The following is an 18563-nucleotide window of genomic DNA, read 5'->3' as shown; positions in this document are numbered from 1 at the left end:
GTGAATAGTATCGCCTGCTCCATATTTATCGAAGCTTTAAGGGTGCGTTTACACTTGCCAACTAGTGGCGTTAAGCAATCGGCTACATGTTTGCTATTCGGCGGTCATTTAATGGTCTGTTTAGAAACGCCGTCATCTCTTCCCATGTGCACAGAGCAATCTGTGATAGATCAATTGGTGCCCATAGGCTGTCATTGTTCTCGGCAGCACACATCCGGTTTACACAGGACAAAGTGCTGCCAAGACCGATGATTCAGTGTTAAAACATTGCAGGAGGTCCTGAGCAAGGGGGATCTCCTCTCCATGTTCCCTATTAGGACATTTAGAAAAGGGTTTTGGTCATCTAGCCACATTTTATTAGAATAAGACATTATTTACAGGGGATTTAGCAATTTGGAAATTTTCTTTAACATGGACAACCCATGCAAAGTCCAGTATGGAGAAGTGTTGAATAACACACCTGGTACCCGTTAGGAAAACATCTGCTACTTAAGGAGATTATTAGACTAATGAGGGAGCAGTAGGTCATGAGAAGTCCTACAAACCCCCTGAGGCAGTTAACGAGGAGACATCATTACCAGTCAAGTCTCCAGTTAAAAATGACCACTACTACATGAAGGTCCCTTTTAATTATTCAGTGGTCCCATGGCTGGGGGGGTGTTTTCACAAGGATCCCATCTTATCAATTGTGTCATCTGGAGAGAGCGACTGGCCGGCTGGATGCATTGGGTCATTGGGTTAAACCCTGCCTACGGCACCATCTACATGGGTGTTCTCTTAGTTTCATTACATTTCATATATTCTAACATACTAATAAATTAATTGAGTATACAATTAATCAGTCTGTGTGGGTGTTCCACTGAAATCAATATGTGATGAGCAGTCTGCCCCTTCTTAACCCTCTTAGGCTAATTTCACATGTCCGGTATTCATCAGTTAGCACAGAACTAGCAGCAGCCCGTTAGCAAAGAAGTTGTGCAGAAATGACTTTTTTTTTAGTCCTGCTAAAAAAACTGATTTCAACTGGGATTTGTATTTTTAACACTGAGTTTATGGAAAACAGATCCATTAAATAGCAATCTGTATTTCAACAATTTGAAAAGGATTCATTCTTTGCTTACTGGATCCGTTTCAAAAGGAAGAAAACTGATGGCTATTTAATGGATCTGTTTTTCATACGCTCAATGTTAAAAGATCAGATCCAGTTTAAATTTTTTTTTTTTTTTTTTTAGCCAGACAAAAAATGGTGTCTGCACAACTTTTTTGATAGCTGATTGCTGCTGGATCCGTTGTAACTGGACATGTGAACATAGCCTAGGGTATATTCACCTCGGGGTTTCGATGTGGATTCTGAAGTTAATGCTCTTCAAACTTCACATCAAAAAGCATTCCAAAATAAATTTTGAATACTCTTTGGAGTGGATTTTTAAGCGGATCTGCTTGAAAATCAGCATTAAAAACTCCATGTAGATACACCCTCAGAGAGAGTATTCAGACGTCGTTTCATATTCCAGTTTTCTCCACTAGATTAGATCAGTTTTGCAAAATATGTGCAACTATATATTAACTACAACATGTGAATTTGACCTAGCGGAAAAAAAAAAAAAAAAAAAAAAAATATTTGGCTAATGTGTGCCTGGTTTACCAACCCGGCATCCTGACCCCTCTATATTCATTTGGCATAAGCTCTACTCTGCAAAATATATTCATCACAGTTTTGTAGTTTTGTTTTATAGCGATAAAAGGTAAAATTGCATTAATGAAAAATTGGTAGCATAAATACTAAAAACCTCCACAAAAACATTAGGGTAAGACTAGAGTGATCAACCAGGTCATTATTTATTTTATTATTATAGCACCAGTTATTCCATGGAGCTTTACATGTGAGGAGGGGTATACATAATAAAAAACAAGTACAATAACCTTAAGCAATACAAGTCACGACTGGTACAGGAGGAGAGAGGACCCTGCGCGTAAAGGCTCACAATCTACAAGGTCATGGCCGCGAAACCACAACAAAAATTTAAGTGCTGCTGTTGGGTGACTGATTTGTAGCACGACAGCTGCTTCTTTTACAGATGTAGTTGCTGCTTGATTTTTGGAGGAATAAATGACTTTTCCCGCTCCAAAATAAGGTAATTTTTGTTAAATACTCACCAAACACCGTCACTTAACTCCGTTTTGCTTTGGTGCTATTTGTCATGGCTCCACTACAGTCCTGACCCAGCTGCTTCGTCTGGCCTTACCCTTCAAAAACCAGCATGTGTAAATATATACTGAGCTGATCATTAACCTGCAGCTTTCACTGGCCAAAAGTCCAAACAACCTTTTTTTTTTTTTTTTTTTTGATGCCGATTTCCAAAATATTGAAGGAATAGAAAAATAAGTAAGGGTAATACATGAACCAAGGCTAACATGTAGACACAACGGTTGAAAATATTGACGTCTACCAACAAAAATTGTTGATTCTACCGCCAGCTTCGTAAATTCATCCTAGGGGCATCCACTAATGACCAGTGTCTTTCCACCCTCCAGGATCCATCTTGAAGACTTGAGTCAGAGCGTGATCCGTCACATGTCGGAGAAGCTCGGTTATAAGCACAGTGATGTCATCAACGTCATCCTCTCCAATCGCGCGTGTCATACCCTTGCTGTTTACTTCCTGCTAAACCGGAAATTGGAGCGCTACTTGATCACTATGAGGGTAAGCTTGACTTGCTATCTGTCTCCGCGTTTTAAGGGAGGGCAGGGGGTTTCTCTCAAGGAGATTGGGGATTACAGAGTGGATGATTTACAAGCCGTGATTATTACAATGGTCCTGTTATCTTCAGAATGTGCAGAACTCTGTAATTAACATCTGTTTTTTCTCATGCTAGAAACCTGACATTAATGACAACGTTTGCCACAAGAACCAGATGCATCCACTGGACAGATACAAGTCAAATAAGAACTCCTTAGAGGTGAGTTCCAGAATCCTCCTCGCCTTCTCTTTTCCATAATGCAAAGTAAATCACAATAAATAAGCCATGTCTATAAAGAGACAGCATACAAAATGTTGTACCATCCTACTGAATGCCATCACTTGGCCTCATGCAGTATCAGGCAGGAAGAACTTTGCTGCCCGTACCAGCCACAATTAGCATTCAACTTTCATTGTAGAAACTGCATCAGAGAAATCAAACATGCTCTCTGATTGGTTCATCTATGACACCCACCTTCCTATTTTAAAAAGCTTGTGAAAACTAGATAATTCCCCATCAGAAAGTAGCATGGCCATTGGTCCATGATGGGGCAAGCTTCCAACACCCATGACTGGGGAAAGATTGGGAGCGAAATGGCCATTGTGTGGTGCCATGTTAGATTATAGAGGGGGTCCCAAATGGGAACTGTCCATTTGGCCCAATTTGGTCATTTGTTTATTTTACAATTTAACTTCTGAAGAAAATGTAGGATTTTGAAGTTTATGGCAAAACCTAATGTGCATGTTGTCTTAAGGCCCCGTTACACACAACGATATCGCTGGCGAGATCGCTGATTTTGTGACACATCAGCGATCTCTCCAGCGATATCGCTATGTGTGACATTCAGCAGCGACCGGCCCCCCTGCCGGGTATCGCTGATCGTGCTGGATCGTCCTGGGCCGTTTTTTCATCGCTTGTCTCCCGCTGGCCAGCGCGCATCGCCTCGTGTAGCAGCGGAAGCCAGCGATCAGTGACGCTGCATGCTGGTATCCAACGTAAACATCGGGTTTCTAAGAGCCGCGCGGCTCTTAGAAACCCGCTGTTTACGATGTATACAAGTGTGAAGCTGGTTTCCAAGGTAAACGTCGGGTTTCTAAGAGCTGCGCGTCTCTTAGAAACCCGATGTTTACGTTGGATACCAGCTTGCTTGCTAGTCCTTATCACTGGAGGGGCTGTCTATGTGACAGCTCACCAGTGATCAGCCTAATGATGTCCCAGCGATCCCATCCATGTCGGATCGTTGGTGGGATCGCTGGGACATCGTTATGTGTAACGGGGCCTTTAGAAGTAGGGAATGCAGATAAGCGTCTAGACGATCACATCAGGCACCCAATGCTTCCAGGGCTACACAGGGTCTGTGCCGATTAAAAACTAAACTGCTGATAGTGGGTTACTGTCTACTAGGCCTCGTAGATTTGTTGTAGGTGCAGGGGGGTACATAGAAATCATGGTGCTCCATAGACGTCCTAATTGCTACCTCCCCCCAAAAAACAAAAAATACTTATTTGGGGGGAGGGGTCACAAAAGAACACAGAATGAGACCCCCACACAATAGGACATCCCTCCACACTGTATAATGGCCCACACACAGCCCACCAAACAGTACAATAACCCTCCAAACAGCATAATAGCCCCCATATAAGTCCAGGAAACGGAATAGGCACTAAGCTCCCCCTGACTCACAGAGCAGACCCATAGCAAATAGGTACGTTCTTAGCGGTACGCCACTGTGTAGGTGCCAATACATCAAAAATGGCTTCCCAACAAATTCTTGGTTAGCCAACATCTAATTCTTCCCAAATTCCCATACACATGCACATTCTTTTTTTTTCGGATCCTATTGGGGATAGGACAGTCTTCTAAGAAAGCTAAAGGATCAGGCATGTTGAAACCCAACATGCCTGACCAATCTCTCCAAAAGCATTTGCAGTTGAAGGAGAGTCAATCCATCCTCGTACACGTTCCTGTGAATACTACACAATATGATCAGCCGGTCCTATCAAATTCATAAGGTTTGGCTTAGAAAATATATATGTCCAGCCTCAAAAGTGAGGATTCTTACTCCATATTGGGAAAACAATAAAATAATTCTAGTATCATATATACAGCAAAATAGGGAACAGAAAAGTTTAAATGTACAGTATTTGCAGCTTCCTACATTTGTGAAGCCCTGCGGAATATGCTGGTGCTATATGATAAAGGATATTATTGCTAGAGAGAAATGCTCGTAGGAAAACAAAATGAAAGTTCAAAAGATGATGGATGTATCGGTCCATGATTGGGAACAGATGAGGAAACACCTTTTTGTAGAGGTCTAGTATTACCGCCATAATTATTTAGAAAGGGTAGACCCACCCCAACAAGACATGGTTCAGTGGTTTCCATGCTGGCTCAGGATGTAATACAATAGGGAAGTGTTGCTTTGTGTCCTGGGCCCTGCCAGATGGAGCGTGTCTCAGAAAAGTCACTTCCTGCTCGCTGAAAAGGGAAAGAGGGATCGGAAACTCCTCCTAGGGCTCTGCTTTCTAAAGGAATGAAAGTGAAGGATGTGACTGCTTCATGTGATACAAGGAAACTGCACATCCTGGCCTTCCTCAGTCTGCAAACCATTAACCCTGCACTCGGGGGAACAATTTACCCATTTCAGAAAAATTACATTACCAGATTGCTAGATTCACAACTTTATATAATTCATATAGCACCAACATATTCTGCTACTATTTAAAATTTAGAGGGCATGCACATCAAAATGTAGACTTAGGCCCTATTCATATTATACTCGCTTCTCCAAGGCCCGGCACTGTCCTGTCCTACCGCCGCAGCTCCCTGACCAGTCTGGCGTATGAGGCCATGTGGGGCCTAGTCAGCACCGGAAGGTCAAAAGACTGGAGGGAGTGGTGAAAGCATAATTGGGAAGGAGCAGGCCTAGTGCAGATGAGTATAATATTTTATTATTTTAACCTCCTTTCTCCCCTACTTTTATTGTGCTTTGTGATCTGGAGAGATCTCAGAGCTTAAATGTTTTTTTTTTTGTTAATCGGACTGAATCACATCTGCTGGCCCGAATAGAGCAAATTTGCCTGAAACTAATACTGAATTTCTATTGAATCTCTACACCACTCTGCTGACTCCTGCCCCTTGGTTTGCACATTTGATAGAAGACTCCATTGTCATTTACAATTCTCATGACTTTCCTTGAAGTCCCTCAGGCAGCAGAAACTGCTACCTCTGTACCCCTTATAGCTACACCTGTTTGTATAAGGACTAAGAATGTCAGCAGACCATGAAAATGAAGTGATTTCCAGTTCTACTAGTCTCTTCTAATGGGGCATTGTCTAGAGTTCTTTGAACTTTAAGTTCAATGGAATAAACAGCTAACACATGAAAAGGCAGATTTCTAAGGAAGACGCACAAACGTAAAGATTCTTGACGTTACATATTATTAAAAGCTTTTTGCTGAGTGCTACAAAGTCAGATCTCAGAAACAGAGAAATTCCAGGTAGCTGTCAAAAGAGAGGTGTTACGTTCTTAGCTATGTTAGGATTTGCAAGATTGACTTACCCAAAGAATGTGCGCCCCCTGTAGAAAATAGAAAAAATTACCGGTAATTACGAGTCGCCGAGTCATCGTCTTCGATCACTTTGGTAAACAATCTCCTCTGTGAGTGACGCCACCATTGTGCAGCATATTCTTTCTTCCAAACTCATTAAAAAACATATAACACAGACATTATAAAAAAACAATAAACAGTTACACTGAGCTTCTGTATTCACTAACTCTCTCTCTCTTTCTCTCTCTCTCTCTCTCTCTATATATATATATATATACAGTGCCTACAAGTAGTATTCAACCCCCTGCAGATTTAGCAGGTTTGATAAGATGCAAATAAGTTAGAGCCTTCAAACTTCACACAAGAGCAGGATTTATTAACAGATGCATAAATCTTACAAACCAAAAAGTTATGTTGCTCAGTTAAATTTTAATAAATTTTAAACATACAAGTGTGGGTCAATTATTATTCAACCCCTAGGTTTAATATTTTGTGGAATAACCCTTGTTTGCAATTATAGCTAATAATCGTCTTTTATAAGACCTGATCAGGCCGGCACAGGTCTCTGGAGTTATCTTGGCCCACTCCTCCATGCAGATCTTCTCCAAGTTATCTAGGTTCTTTGGGTGTCTCATGTGGACTTTAATCTTGAGCTTCTTCCACAAGTTTTCAATTGGGTTTAAGGTCAGGAGACTGACTAGGCCACTCCAACACCTTGATTTTTTGCCTCTTGAACCAGGCCTTGGTTTTCTTGGCTGTGTGCTTTGGGTCGTTGTCTTGTTGAAAGATGAAATGACGACCCATCTTAAGATCATTGATGGAGGAGCGGAGGTTCTTGGCCAAAATCTCCAGGTAGGCCGTGCTATCCATCTTCCCATGGATGCGGACCAGATGGCCAGGCCCCTTGGCTGAGAAACAGCCCCACAGCATGATGCTGCCACCACCATGCTTGACTGTAGGGATGGTATTCTTGGGGTCGTATGCAGTGCCATCCAGTCTCCAAACGTCACGTGTGTGGTTGGCACCAAAGACCTCGATCTTGGTCTCATCAGACCAGAGAACCTTGAACCAGTCTGTCTTAGAGTCCTCCAAGTGATCATGAGCAAACTGTAGACGAGCCTTGACATGACGCTTTGAAAGTAAAGGGACCTTACGGGCTCGTCTGGAACGGAGACCATTGCGGTGGAGTACGTTACTTATGGTATTGACTGAAACCAATGTCCCCACTGCCATGAGATCTTCCCGGAGCTCCTTCCTTGTTGTCCTTGGGTTAGCCTTGACTCTTCGGACAAGCCTGGCCTCGGCACGGGAGGAAACTTTCAAAGGCTGTCCAGGCCGTGGAAGGCTAACAGTAGTTCCATAAGCCTTCCACTTCCGGATGATGCTCCCAACAGTGGAGACAGGTAGGCCCAACTCCTTGGAAAGGGTTTTGTACCCCTTGCCAGCCTTGTGACCCTCCACGATCTTGTCTCTGATGGCCTTGGAATGCTCCTTTGTCTTTCCCATGTTGACCATGTATGAGTGCTGTTCACAAGTTTGGGGAGGGTCTTAAATAGTCAGAAAAGGCTGGAAAAAGAGATAATTAATCCAAACATGTGAAGCTCATTGTTGTTTGTGCCTGAAATACTCCCTAATACTTTAGGGGAACCAAACAGAATTCTGGTGGTTTGAGGGGTTGAATAATAAATGACCCTCTGAATAAACTTTTCACAATTTAAAAAAAAATTAAACAAAGAAATAACATTCTTTTTTGCTGCAGTGCATTTCACACTTCCAGGCTGATCTACAGTCCAAATGTCACAATGCCAAGTTAATTCCGAATGTGTAAACCTGCTAAATCTGCAGGGGGTTGAATACTACTTGTAGGCACTGTATATATATATATATATATATATATATATATATATATATACACACACACACACACACACACACACACACACACACACACATACACTCACTGGCCACTTTATTAGGTACACCTGTCCAACTGTGTGTTAAGACTTAATTTCTAATCAGCCAATCACATGGCGGCAACTCAGTGCATTTAGGCATGTAGACATGGTCAAGACAATCTCCTGCAGTTCAAACCGAGCATCAGTATGGGGAAGAAAGGTGATTTGAGTGCCTTTGAACGTGGCATGATTGTTGGTGCCAGAAGGGCTGGTCTGAGTATTTCAGAAACTGCTGATCTACTGGGATTTTCACGCACAACCATCTCTAGGGTTTACAGAGAATGGTCCGAAAAAGAAAAAAAATCCAGTGAGCGGCAGTTCTGTGGCCGGAAATGCCTTGTTGATGCCAGAGGTCAGAGGAGAATGGGCATACTGGTTCGAGCTGATAGAAAGGCAACAGTGACTCAAATTGCCACCCGTTACAACCAAGGTAGGCAGAAGAGCATCTCTGAACGCACAGTGCGTCGAACTTTGAGGCAGATGGGCTACAGCAGCAGAAGACCACACTGGGTACCACTCCTCTCAGCTAAGAACAGGAAACTGAGGCTACAATTTGCACAAGCTCATCGAAATTGGACAGTAGAAGATTGGAAAAACGTTGCCTGGTCTGATGAGTCTCGATTTCTGCTGCGACATTCGGATGGTAGGGTCAGAATTTGGCGTAAACAACATGAAAGCATGGATCCATCCATCCTTGTATCAACGGTTCAGGCTGGTGGTGGTGGTGTCATGGTGTGGGGAATTTTTTCTTGGCACTCTTTGGGCCCCTTGGTACCAATTGAGCATCGTTGCAACGCCACAGCCTACCTGAGTATTGTTGCTGACCATGTCCATCCCTTTATGACCACAATGTACCCAACATCTGATGGCTACTTTCAGCAGGATAATGCGCCATGTCATAAAGCTCGAATCATCTCAGATTGGTTTCTTGAACATGACAATGAGTTCACTGTACTCAAATGGCCTCCTCAGTCACCAGATCTCAATCCAATAGAGCATCTTTGGGATGTGGTGGAACGGGAGATTCGCATCAGGGATGTGCAGCCGACAAATCTGCGCCAACTGTGTGATGCCATCATGTCAATATGGTCCAAAATCTCTGAGGAATGCTTCCAGCACCTTGTTGAATCTCTGCCACGAAGAATTGAGGCAGTTCTGAAGGCAAAAGGGGGTCCAACCCGTTACTAGCATGGTGTACCTAATAAAGTGGCCAGTGAGTGTACAGTATATACAATATGTCATACATCCACACTTGCCCTCAGGTCTTAAGAAAAATCTACGGTGCAATTGCTGTGCAACTCGAATGGCAGTCATGTTGTCCCCCCCACAGCTCCAATTATAAAGTAAAAAAAATGCTAGTAAATATAGCAAAATGTTTACATTCTCGATCTTTAGTGCGAGAAAAATTTTGAGTTTCTTTTCTTCTTTCATGAAGACTTCTCTTTCAATAATCTTATGTTCTTTCCATTATTTCCAGGAAAGGAAACCCAAGGATTCAGAAAAGCGATCAGAACAGCGTTGTGGTCAGAAGAAAATAGAAAAATGCTCCCCTTCCCACAGGCAGGCTCCAAGTGTCATGACTCAGGGCCATGGCTCCAAGCCTCCTCTCAAGGAGAGAAAGTCCTCAAAGTCTGAACGGGGTAAGTTATGAGTTTTAAAGCGCTAAATTGATGTCTGTCTAAGGAACACAGCATATACATACAACATTGCCAGCTCATACATTTTATTAGAAATTGTGCAATGCTCCATGCCCCCTGTGGTATTGCTGCAGGAGAACTGAAAATTGCGAACCCTAACTGGAAAATGATCTATTAGGGGGTCCCTTGAAAACAAAAAAAAAATGAATTTTTAAGGCAATCAACTGCTTTAAAGGGGATATTTCACTGATTTTTTTTAATTTAAATTGACTACCTCCTCCAATTACCACTGCTCCTCTGATTCTGGAACAGTTTTTCTTTTTCCTCTATGCCCCTCCGTTGGCAAATTTTCTCTTCAACTAACTGGGCATGTACCTTAGAACTTCTCTGTGGACATTTGTATTTTCTTTTCTGATTCTGGCCAATCAGAACACAGCCACGCCCCTGGAAAAGATCTGTGCTATGTACTCAATCGATGGAAGGGAAAATTTCCACCTTTATTCCGGAGAGCATAGCTTTGGAACGGAGGGTCATAAATGAACAAGAAAAACTGTCCCAAAATCGGTGCCAATTGCAGGAAGGTACTCATTTTAAATAATAAAAAAAAGACACAGAAAGGTCCTCATCAAGGGATTCTTCTTTCCCACGGTTTACTACATACTGATTTTTTTATTGATTTAAGTGGATAAACAGTATGAAGTAAACTACTAGCACTCTAGTGGCGACTTCAGATAAATTTTCATCATGTGGCTAGATGTCAATGCCTTTGTTTTGGAGTTCTGCATCAGAAATACGGAGTACCAATCACAAATATATGAAAAACTAGAAATATTTTTTTATTTTTTACTTTGCATTATAAAGCCAGAATACTTTCTTAATTATTATGGAATTAGAGATATAAATATTAAAATGATACAAGGATGGATTTCTAGAACCTATTTGCCTCTCCACATAATTAAGCAATTCCTTGTCTGTTGAGTATATACCGTATGTTATTATTAGCATAGAGTAATGGCTCAGGGGCCCTTTAAAGCAAATGTTTCCTAAGCAACACCTACGGTGATGCTGAGCTGAAGGTCTTTTTTGCATCGTGTGGACACATTGATGCTTGGTTTTCTACGCATAAATAAACAACATCTTGTCACATATGTAGGAAATTAACACATCACCATACATTTGTATCTAATGGGAAGGATGTTGTTAGTAAGAATATGGATTGGAGAAAATTCTTTAGTGGTCATGACTTTAGGAGTGAAGCGTTATTAAATGGCCACCACTAGTGATGAGTGAGTATACTCGTTGCTCGGGTTTCCCCGAGCATGCTCAGGTGGTCTCGGAGTATTTTGGCGTGCTCGGAGATTTAGTTTCTGTCGACGCAGCTGCATGATTTGCTGCTGCTAGACAGCCTGAATACATGTGTGGAATGCCTGTTTGTTAGGGAATTCCCACATGTATTCAGCTTGTCTAGCAGTCGCAAATCATGCAGCTGAGACCACGAAAACTAGATCTCCGAGCAAAATACTCGGAGATCACCTGAGCATGCTCTGGGAGACCTGAGCAGCAATGCTACTCACCCATCACTAGCCACCACTCTGCAGTATTCACAATGTGGTTGCTTTTCCAAGCAAGTTATATTTTTATCTTTTTTAATTTCCTCATTACTCATCGTAGGAGACAGTAGTTGGTGAGAATATATGTCTAGCGGTTAGTCATTGCAGATTGAAACAATTGATGTTTTTTTCCCTTTTGCAGAATCCGTTGGTGGGTTAAGTCCCTTTCATGAAGTCAGATTAAACAAGCCAGTCTGCGTCACTTCCTGTTCTTTGGAATATTTGGAAATGCAAAGTCCAGATCCAAGAACGCCTAAGATCATGAGACGTCAAGACTCCCACTCACAAGAGACTGTGAACATGAACATGGGCGTCCGCATGAGGGAACCTCATCTGAACGTTGTACGTTCCTTCGAATCTGTGAACAGAGAAGACCAAATAGAGTTGTCTCCATCTCACCAGTATCGAGTCATAGGTTCCCCGGTGTCTTTCTCCCCTCGTCATTCCAGTGAAAGAACTCTTTCACCCATCTTTCAGTTTGACAACACAACCCCAGTGAAAGCTCATTCCACCCTTTCGTCCTTCACGTACGAAGACAAAAGTAGCCCGTCTAGCTCTGAATCCATGTCCCCAACTTCTCCCCATTCCCCATCGTGTAACAATAACATTTCCAGCAACTTGGGAAGCCCAAATTGTGTTAGGAGCCGAGGTCGATTTCCTATGATGGGCATTGGACAAATGTTAAGAAAGAGGAGTCAGGTAACCTCTCCCAAACCTGAAAACTCCTTGGAATCTCGAATGCCGGCTTTGCAACAGATGAGTCCAGGTTATACCAGTTTCAATTCCAGCGATATGAACGTATTTTGCTGATTGGACTTGTTCTTGAGAACTGTGGATTATTTGATGGGTTTTTGCCCCAACCATTGTAGAAAGAGGAGAACTTGAATTATATCTGTAAATGTGAATTTTGCTATTTTCCTCATTGCAATCAAGAGCATTTACCGTGAACATGTTTAATTTTATGCATTGAGAAATTCATAACTTCTGTGAATTGCACTTCGGGACAGTGATGCCAGGGAAACTACAAGATCTCTATCTGGTACAGCACTAAAATATTGACAGTTTTCTTGCAAACTTTACTAATGGATATTTCTGTGGACATCCATAAATCTGCTGTAACTAATCTGCTAATGCAACTTGCCATGGACCAAACATGATTCCTCAGCTGGTGATCTCCTGCACTGACCTTGACTCACCAGGAAATTCTACGGAGCTGGAACAACTTGCATTCAAAACGGCTGCTGTAAACGTTAAGGATTTTTTTTTTCCTCAAAGTGTTATGATGTTAATATTTGATCATCACTGTGTCACCATTTTCCTCAGGCTCATTGTTTTAGGTAACCTTTTTCTTTGTTTTTTTTTTTGTCACAAAATATTTACGCAGCTCTTTAAGACTGATGAAGAAAAGTTGGGCATTTTATGGTACTTTTATGGTTGTGTTACATTCTGGGTGGACTTATAGTTCAAGATTTTTTTAATGTGAGCGTCAGGAAACAATATAAAACAAGCTTTGAAAAAAAATATCTATATTATTTTTGTTTTAGTACGATTTAAAGGGTTTCTCCATCCGGAAAAAAAAAATTAAAGGGAATCTGTCATCAGGAATTAGGTGACCATATTGCCACTAATCTTTTATCCAGGACAGCATCATGCCAATGATGTTCTTTTACTATGGAGCAGATGCAGCATCATGTAAAACGAGGCTGTATTCCCAAGTCTATATACAGTCAAGGCGGTGTAGCAATTCTTGGGAGAAGTCATGCTGGCTGGTCCTGGTTTGCTATCCTATCTGCCTGCTTTCCATATTACACTGATATGAAAAAGTCAACATTACCGCCTTCTACCTACAACTGTTGTTTGATTCGACCCAAAAATGTTGGGCATGCCTATTTTTAGTGATGAAACATGCTTAGGTAGAGGTACAAACCAACTCCACCTTAGGCAATCCCTAGTGACTAGAAGTGAAGTGTTTCCCTGTTGGGATGCCCAGTAATTAGCTGTAAACAGTAGGTATTCCTACAGTGCCTCCGAAGGGAAAATTAGGCATTGCAGGAGAAGGTCCTCCAAAGCCCAAAACACTCTTTCAAATTGAAAATAAGTTGTCTAAACTGGATTGTCCCTTTAAGTTCCTCCATAGGATTCCTCAACATATTTTATCTAAGGAACGAGAATGGAGTCAGACATTTGTGTACTGAAGAATCACTATTATATCTTCATTTTTTTCCTTGAAGTGAAGCAACTGATTAACCGATTATAGGTTCTGCTCATAAAACTCATTGTAAGTCTGATTTAACAAATGTGTTAATAACAGGCAGATATTGTAAAATGGAAAGAGACCACATTTTTTAAAATGTTTTCATAACATGTTGTACAAAAGCATCCAGACTCTCAGGATCTCCGCATGATGTGAGTTACAATCCTTTTAGGTAAACTAAGTTTATCCCTTTGGAATTTTGGTTTTAAGCAAAAAGCAAAAAAAAAAAAACCATCTACTCCAACATTTTTTGGAATGAACGTTCTGGTTAACTTATACTGCAGAAACAAAGGCATCTGAAGACCCTTTATGTCTCTGCTTACATTGCCACAGCCCAGTGAGAATGAATACAATGGTATGTCTTTGTAGATCTGTCTTTCAGGCACCTATATTGTTCTGGCAATTTAGTAAGATCAAAGTTTATTTTTCTTTTCTTTTTTTGTTAACCATTAGAAATGGAGGGTTAATTTCTCATTCTTTACAAGGTGTTTCAGATGGTAACAGATGATTAGACCTAACTTGTTTTTTTCTTATCTATACATTTTTCCAATTTTATCCAATTTGAATAGAGAAGGAAATGTCCTGAATTGTCTTCTGTTTGCCTCCTTTCTGTCTGCTATCCTTTTTTTTTTTTTTAGTTCGATCAATAAAACATTAGCTGTGATTCATCAAAGCAATTTTGCCAGCCTTCTCCAGTAAAAACGGATCGGTTGCAAATGGAACAAAAATGAATATGAAACAAACACCAAAGTGTGCATTCATTTTTTTTTTACTCCATTTGCCCCAATTTTTATTTTTTTTCTTTATACTGGATCCTTTCCAAACGAATGACAACTTGACTTGTGAACCAAAGCTAAGGTACAAGAGGGAGAAAAAAAATTTATTCGCTTTTGTGACATTCTTCGACCGATAACCTTTGTTACCAAGTAGGTGAGTGTGTTTATTATTGTCGAGCGTATTTCTAAAAGTGGTCTGGGCCAATATTTTTGGACATTTTTTTTTTATATATCAGTTCTTAATTTTGGCTCGTAGAGTAAGTTAGCATCCACCTCTGTGACATCCATATGGTGGAGTTCATAGAGGAGGCTACCATGTGTAAACACCCCACTTTTCTGTCTAAAAATGTCAAAAATGGCAGACTACCCTGTTAATTTGGTCATAGACATTTGTTGACTCTGAGATTAACTCATCTAATCGGCTCCTTCCATTAGCTCTATCTTCTAGTGTCTCTGGTCCAAGAAGATGAGCGGTAGCTCCATGCATCCTGAATCAATTTAAAAAAAAACATTGTAAAAGCTGTTTTGTAGCTGGTAATATTCTTGAACAAAAGGCTTGAATCTCCTATTGCTTACATGCTTCACGCCGTCTGTTTGTTTACAACTCGCTGCCTTTTCAAAGTGTCTTGTAAAATTCAGCTGGAATCTGTCCTAATAACATGTGTAGATGGACAAGCGATGCCTGATGCTGACTCCATCAGATCTGTCATCTGCCAAATTCTTGTTCTCAGATTGTACCAAAGAATGTTTTTGAAGAAGACGTTAATCTGAGCAGAAATCCGTGAACATATTACATGAATATGTAATTAGTGCTTATTGTTCAAAGTCGCTCAAGATGTAGCAAAAAGCAAATATTCATCTTCCTTCTCATCGTGTGTAATATAAACCATCATCAGCTGCAGATTGCTTTTTTTTTTTGGCATGTGTATGGAAATTTCATTGTACCTAATATTTAATTCAATTTTTTTTTTTAAATTGTAATTGAAACATTTTCATAAAATCACATTTCTTGAAAAACAATTGTCTTTTGTCTTATATGAACTTGATTGCTAGATATACATTTTTGTATTAAAAAAAAAACCTTCACTTTGGAACAAAAGGTCACAGTATGAATTTTTATATTGTCAACATCTGTTAAAGGCCACTCGCTCAAAAAGGCTGACTTGGATGTACTTGGCACAAGCCATTAGGTCTGCCAGATTCCAGAGGAACCCCCATCTTCACTATTTAACCCCGATACAGGGATCTGGTCCTAAAATGGGGTCCCCTGGATTGCTTACAGGTAAGGGCTGCCGTCTGGAGGAGAGATACACAGACAGGAAGGGTCGCCATGCATGGTCAAAGCCAAGACGTCATGTCAGAAACAGAATTTTAAAAAAGTATGTTCAAAATACACCCCAACGTCAGAAAACAGGAGGAATCAGGAAAACCGCACAAGTAAGGACTAGAGCAAAACCAGGTAGCAGAACTATTTACCATAACTGGCAATGGAAATCAGAGGCCCAGGGGTTTAAATAGTAGGTAGCCTAGCCTAGGGCTCTCAGAAAGGAGTAATCAAAGCCAGACAACCCCATAGCTCACTGATCCAGCTGCACCAAAAGTACCAGGAATAAAACAGAAAGGCGGAGAAGCATGACCTAAAGGGACAGGAACTGGCACAGATGTTACAGATACACAATTTGTGTCTGATTTTGAGTTGCACATTTTCTTGTCTGTCCACATTTAAATCTACAATTCGCTTGAAACAATCAGAAAACAAGTGCCCCTGTTGAAGGCTCTTGTAACAGACACTACAATTCCACCTGGAATGCCTTGAATATAAGTAGGGTTAGGTTAGCACACACTGACCCTCCTTGGAGCTCCATTTTCACTTAGCGTAACCTTGTGACCCACAGCTAAGGCTCCTTCGTGGGCCACCAGCTCACAGGATCACCATTAGAAAAGATGGGCTCACTTTGTGCCATTAGTACCTTCTATGTCATAGTGGATTATGGTGGATATTTACTGATCCTATTCTACATTGTGGGAGCTCTGCTGCTTTCTTCCTGAAATAGTGTCATGGTTCATATCTGGAATTGTTCCTCGGCTTTACCGAAGTGAATATGGCTAAGCTGCATTACCACACACAACCTGTAGACAAGTGTGGCACTTTTGCTGTAAAAAGATGTAGGTTACAAACTTTGATAGCTAAAACAATTCTTCTATGCCATTTGTATAGCAGCTGACGGTGCAACTTTATTAGTCAGGTTTCCTTAGCCTCACATGACATATCGCCTGTATTCCCAGGCTTTTAATGGTGGATATTTATCAAAATTAATGCATAGAAAAGGTGAAGGTGTCAGTCAGGGTTTAAATCTCAGCTCACAGTCACCATTTTGAACATCCAATAAGCAATCCAGTTGGTAACAATGATCCAAAAGCTCCACATATATTGTTCTTCTCAAAAATATTGCCTTCTTCATAAAGTTCCTGTCACAGGATACTGCAACAGAGAGGGGCCAGAAGATTGCAGTGTCTGATTACACGTACTCCTGCACTGATTAGAACTGCTTCCCCATCCTATTAAACAGTGCAGGTTTTCCTTGCTCTGTAAATTCAAGGGTTATTCAGTTCAGCCGATCTCTTGCAGCTCTCCATCCTGAATTGTCTCAGCTGTTCTGTGTTGGCCACTCCCCTCTGGTGTATATATGTTCGCCACTGGCACTTGGGATTTGCCAGTAATACTTTCAACTTCCTGGTTTGGTGGTGAAGGAGAGTTCTGAATTAGTAGCAGGTGGTTGGTGTAGTTTACAGGAGATAGCTGCATGGTTTTGGTATTGTGTGTTTATCTTCATCCTCTCCCGTTTGGATTACCCCTTTTACAACTCCCTTGATTTCCACTCTGTTGATTTGTGAGTGTATTTGTATGTTTGTACTTTTCTTTTATCCCTGTCTGTTTACCTCTGGCTGTCTGGTTAGTGTTTTCCAATACACTTTGGCTTCAAAGCTCCTTTGGTGAGGGAGGGATAAATAAGGATTAAGATAGGCGCATAGCATGCTATGAGTTCCTGGTGTCTCCACCATCTGGGGTAATCCAGGGAATAGGGATAGCCTATGGTGCCTTTTGTTCAAGGGATTGGATAGGTGCCCACAGTTTCTTGTCACTATGTGACAGTTCCTCCTTACTAATGGTAAGGCCTTATTCAGCATTTTGCATATGTGTGTCTTCTGTAGTGTTAGTAACATAGTAAGGCCAAAAAAAGACATTAGTCCATCCAGTTCAGCCTATAAAATTCTGTCAAGACTTGCGCGGTGAGACCCCAATGAATTTCTAGTCCATCGCCTTAACCACTCGGCCAGGACTACTCAGATAGCACTCCTACCTGTGATAGTTTATGGGACAACTCACATGTCCTTGTTTTTTTCCTGGACCGTGTGGTCTGTAGTAAATAGAGGAGCCGTGTCTGATTTTGAACTGAAGCTTATATGAAAATCGGGAATATAAGTCTATGGGTCCTTGAAAAAATGGGACCACAGTCAGATGCCATCCAATTATCATTGATTGTCAGAAAGGAGAAGTGGAGGATTTTTTTTTTTCCATGTAAGAGAAAAACTGATGACACTTGGACCAAACTCTGATAAAAAGAATTGGTTCGTTTTTCCTCGTACGTGAGAAAAACTGACATCTGAATAAAGCTGGAGTCACACATAGCGACTTGCCAGCGATACCGACACCGATATCAAGGTGTCAGGATCGCTGGTAAGTCGCTATGTGATCGCTGGTGAGCTGTCACACAGACAGCTTCACCAGCGATTAGCACAGTGATGCCGAGCGCCCGGCATCGCTTGCCATCCCTGTAAAAAATAGAGTTAAAATAAAAAATATTGTTATTCTTACCTTCCGACGTCCCGCGCAGCCATCCCGCCTCTCTCCACGCTCCGGTCCCAGTAATCCTTTGCGAGAATGACCACGAGACATCACGGTCTCGCGGGAGCGCGAAGTCTCGTGGTCATTCGTGCAAAGGATCACTGGGACCGGAGCGTGGAGAGAGTAATGCTGC

General features: G+C 41.4%; 1 protein-coding gene across 7 annotated transcripts in view; it reads left to right on the top strand.

Moving 5' to 3' along the window:
* HUNK (hormonally up-regulated Neu-associated kinase) overlaps window positions 1-15543 on the top strand; it is a 211520-nt gene extending 195977 nt beyond the window's left edge. For all 7 annotated transcript variants that reach the window (XM_073584561.1, XM_073584557.1, XM_073584559.1 and 4 more), the window contains 4 exons: window positions 2536-2704; window positions 2877-2960; window positions 9724-9886; window positions 11636-15543. In XM_073584561.1, the coding sequence (XP_073440662.1) occupies window positions 2536-2704; window positions 2877-2960; window positions 9724-9886; window positions 11636-12303 (1084 nt within the window). In that variant the 3' untranslated portion in view covers window positions 12304-15543. The remainder of the gene's footprint in view (window positions 1-2535; window positions 2705-2876; window positions 2961-9723; window positions 9887-11635) is intronic.
* Window positions 15544-18563: the final 3020 nt, after the last annotated feature.

Source organism: Dendrobates tinctorius, unplaced genomic scaffold, assembly GCF_039654945.1.
Source record: "Dendrobates tinctorius isolate UK_male_01 unplaced genomic scaffold, ASM3965494v1 ptg000084l, whole genome shotgun sequence".
Taxonomy (NCBI): Eukaryota; Metazoa; Chordata; class Amphibia; order Anura; family Dendrobatidae; genus Dendrobates; species Dendrobates tinctorius.
Note: the sequence above shows the minus strand (reverse complement) of the source record. Positions and strands in the feature narration are given on the sequence as shown.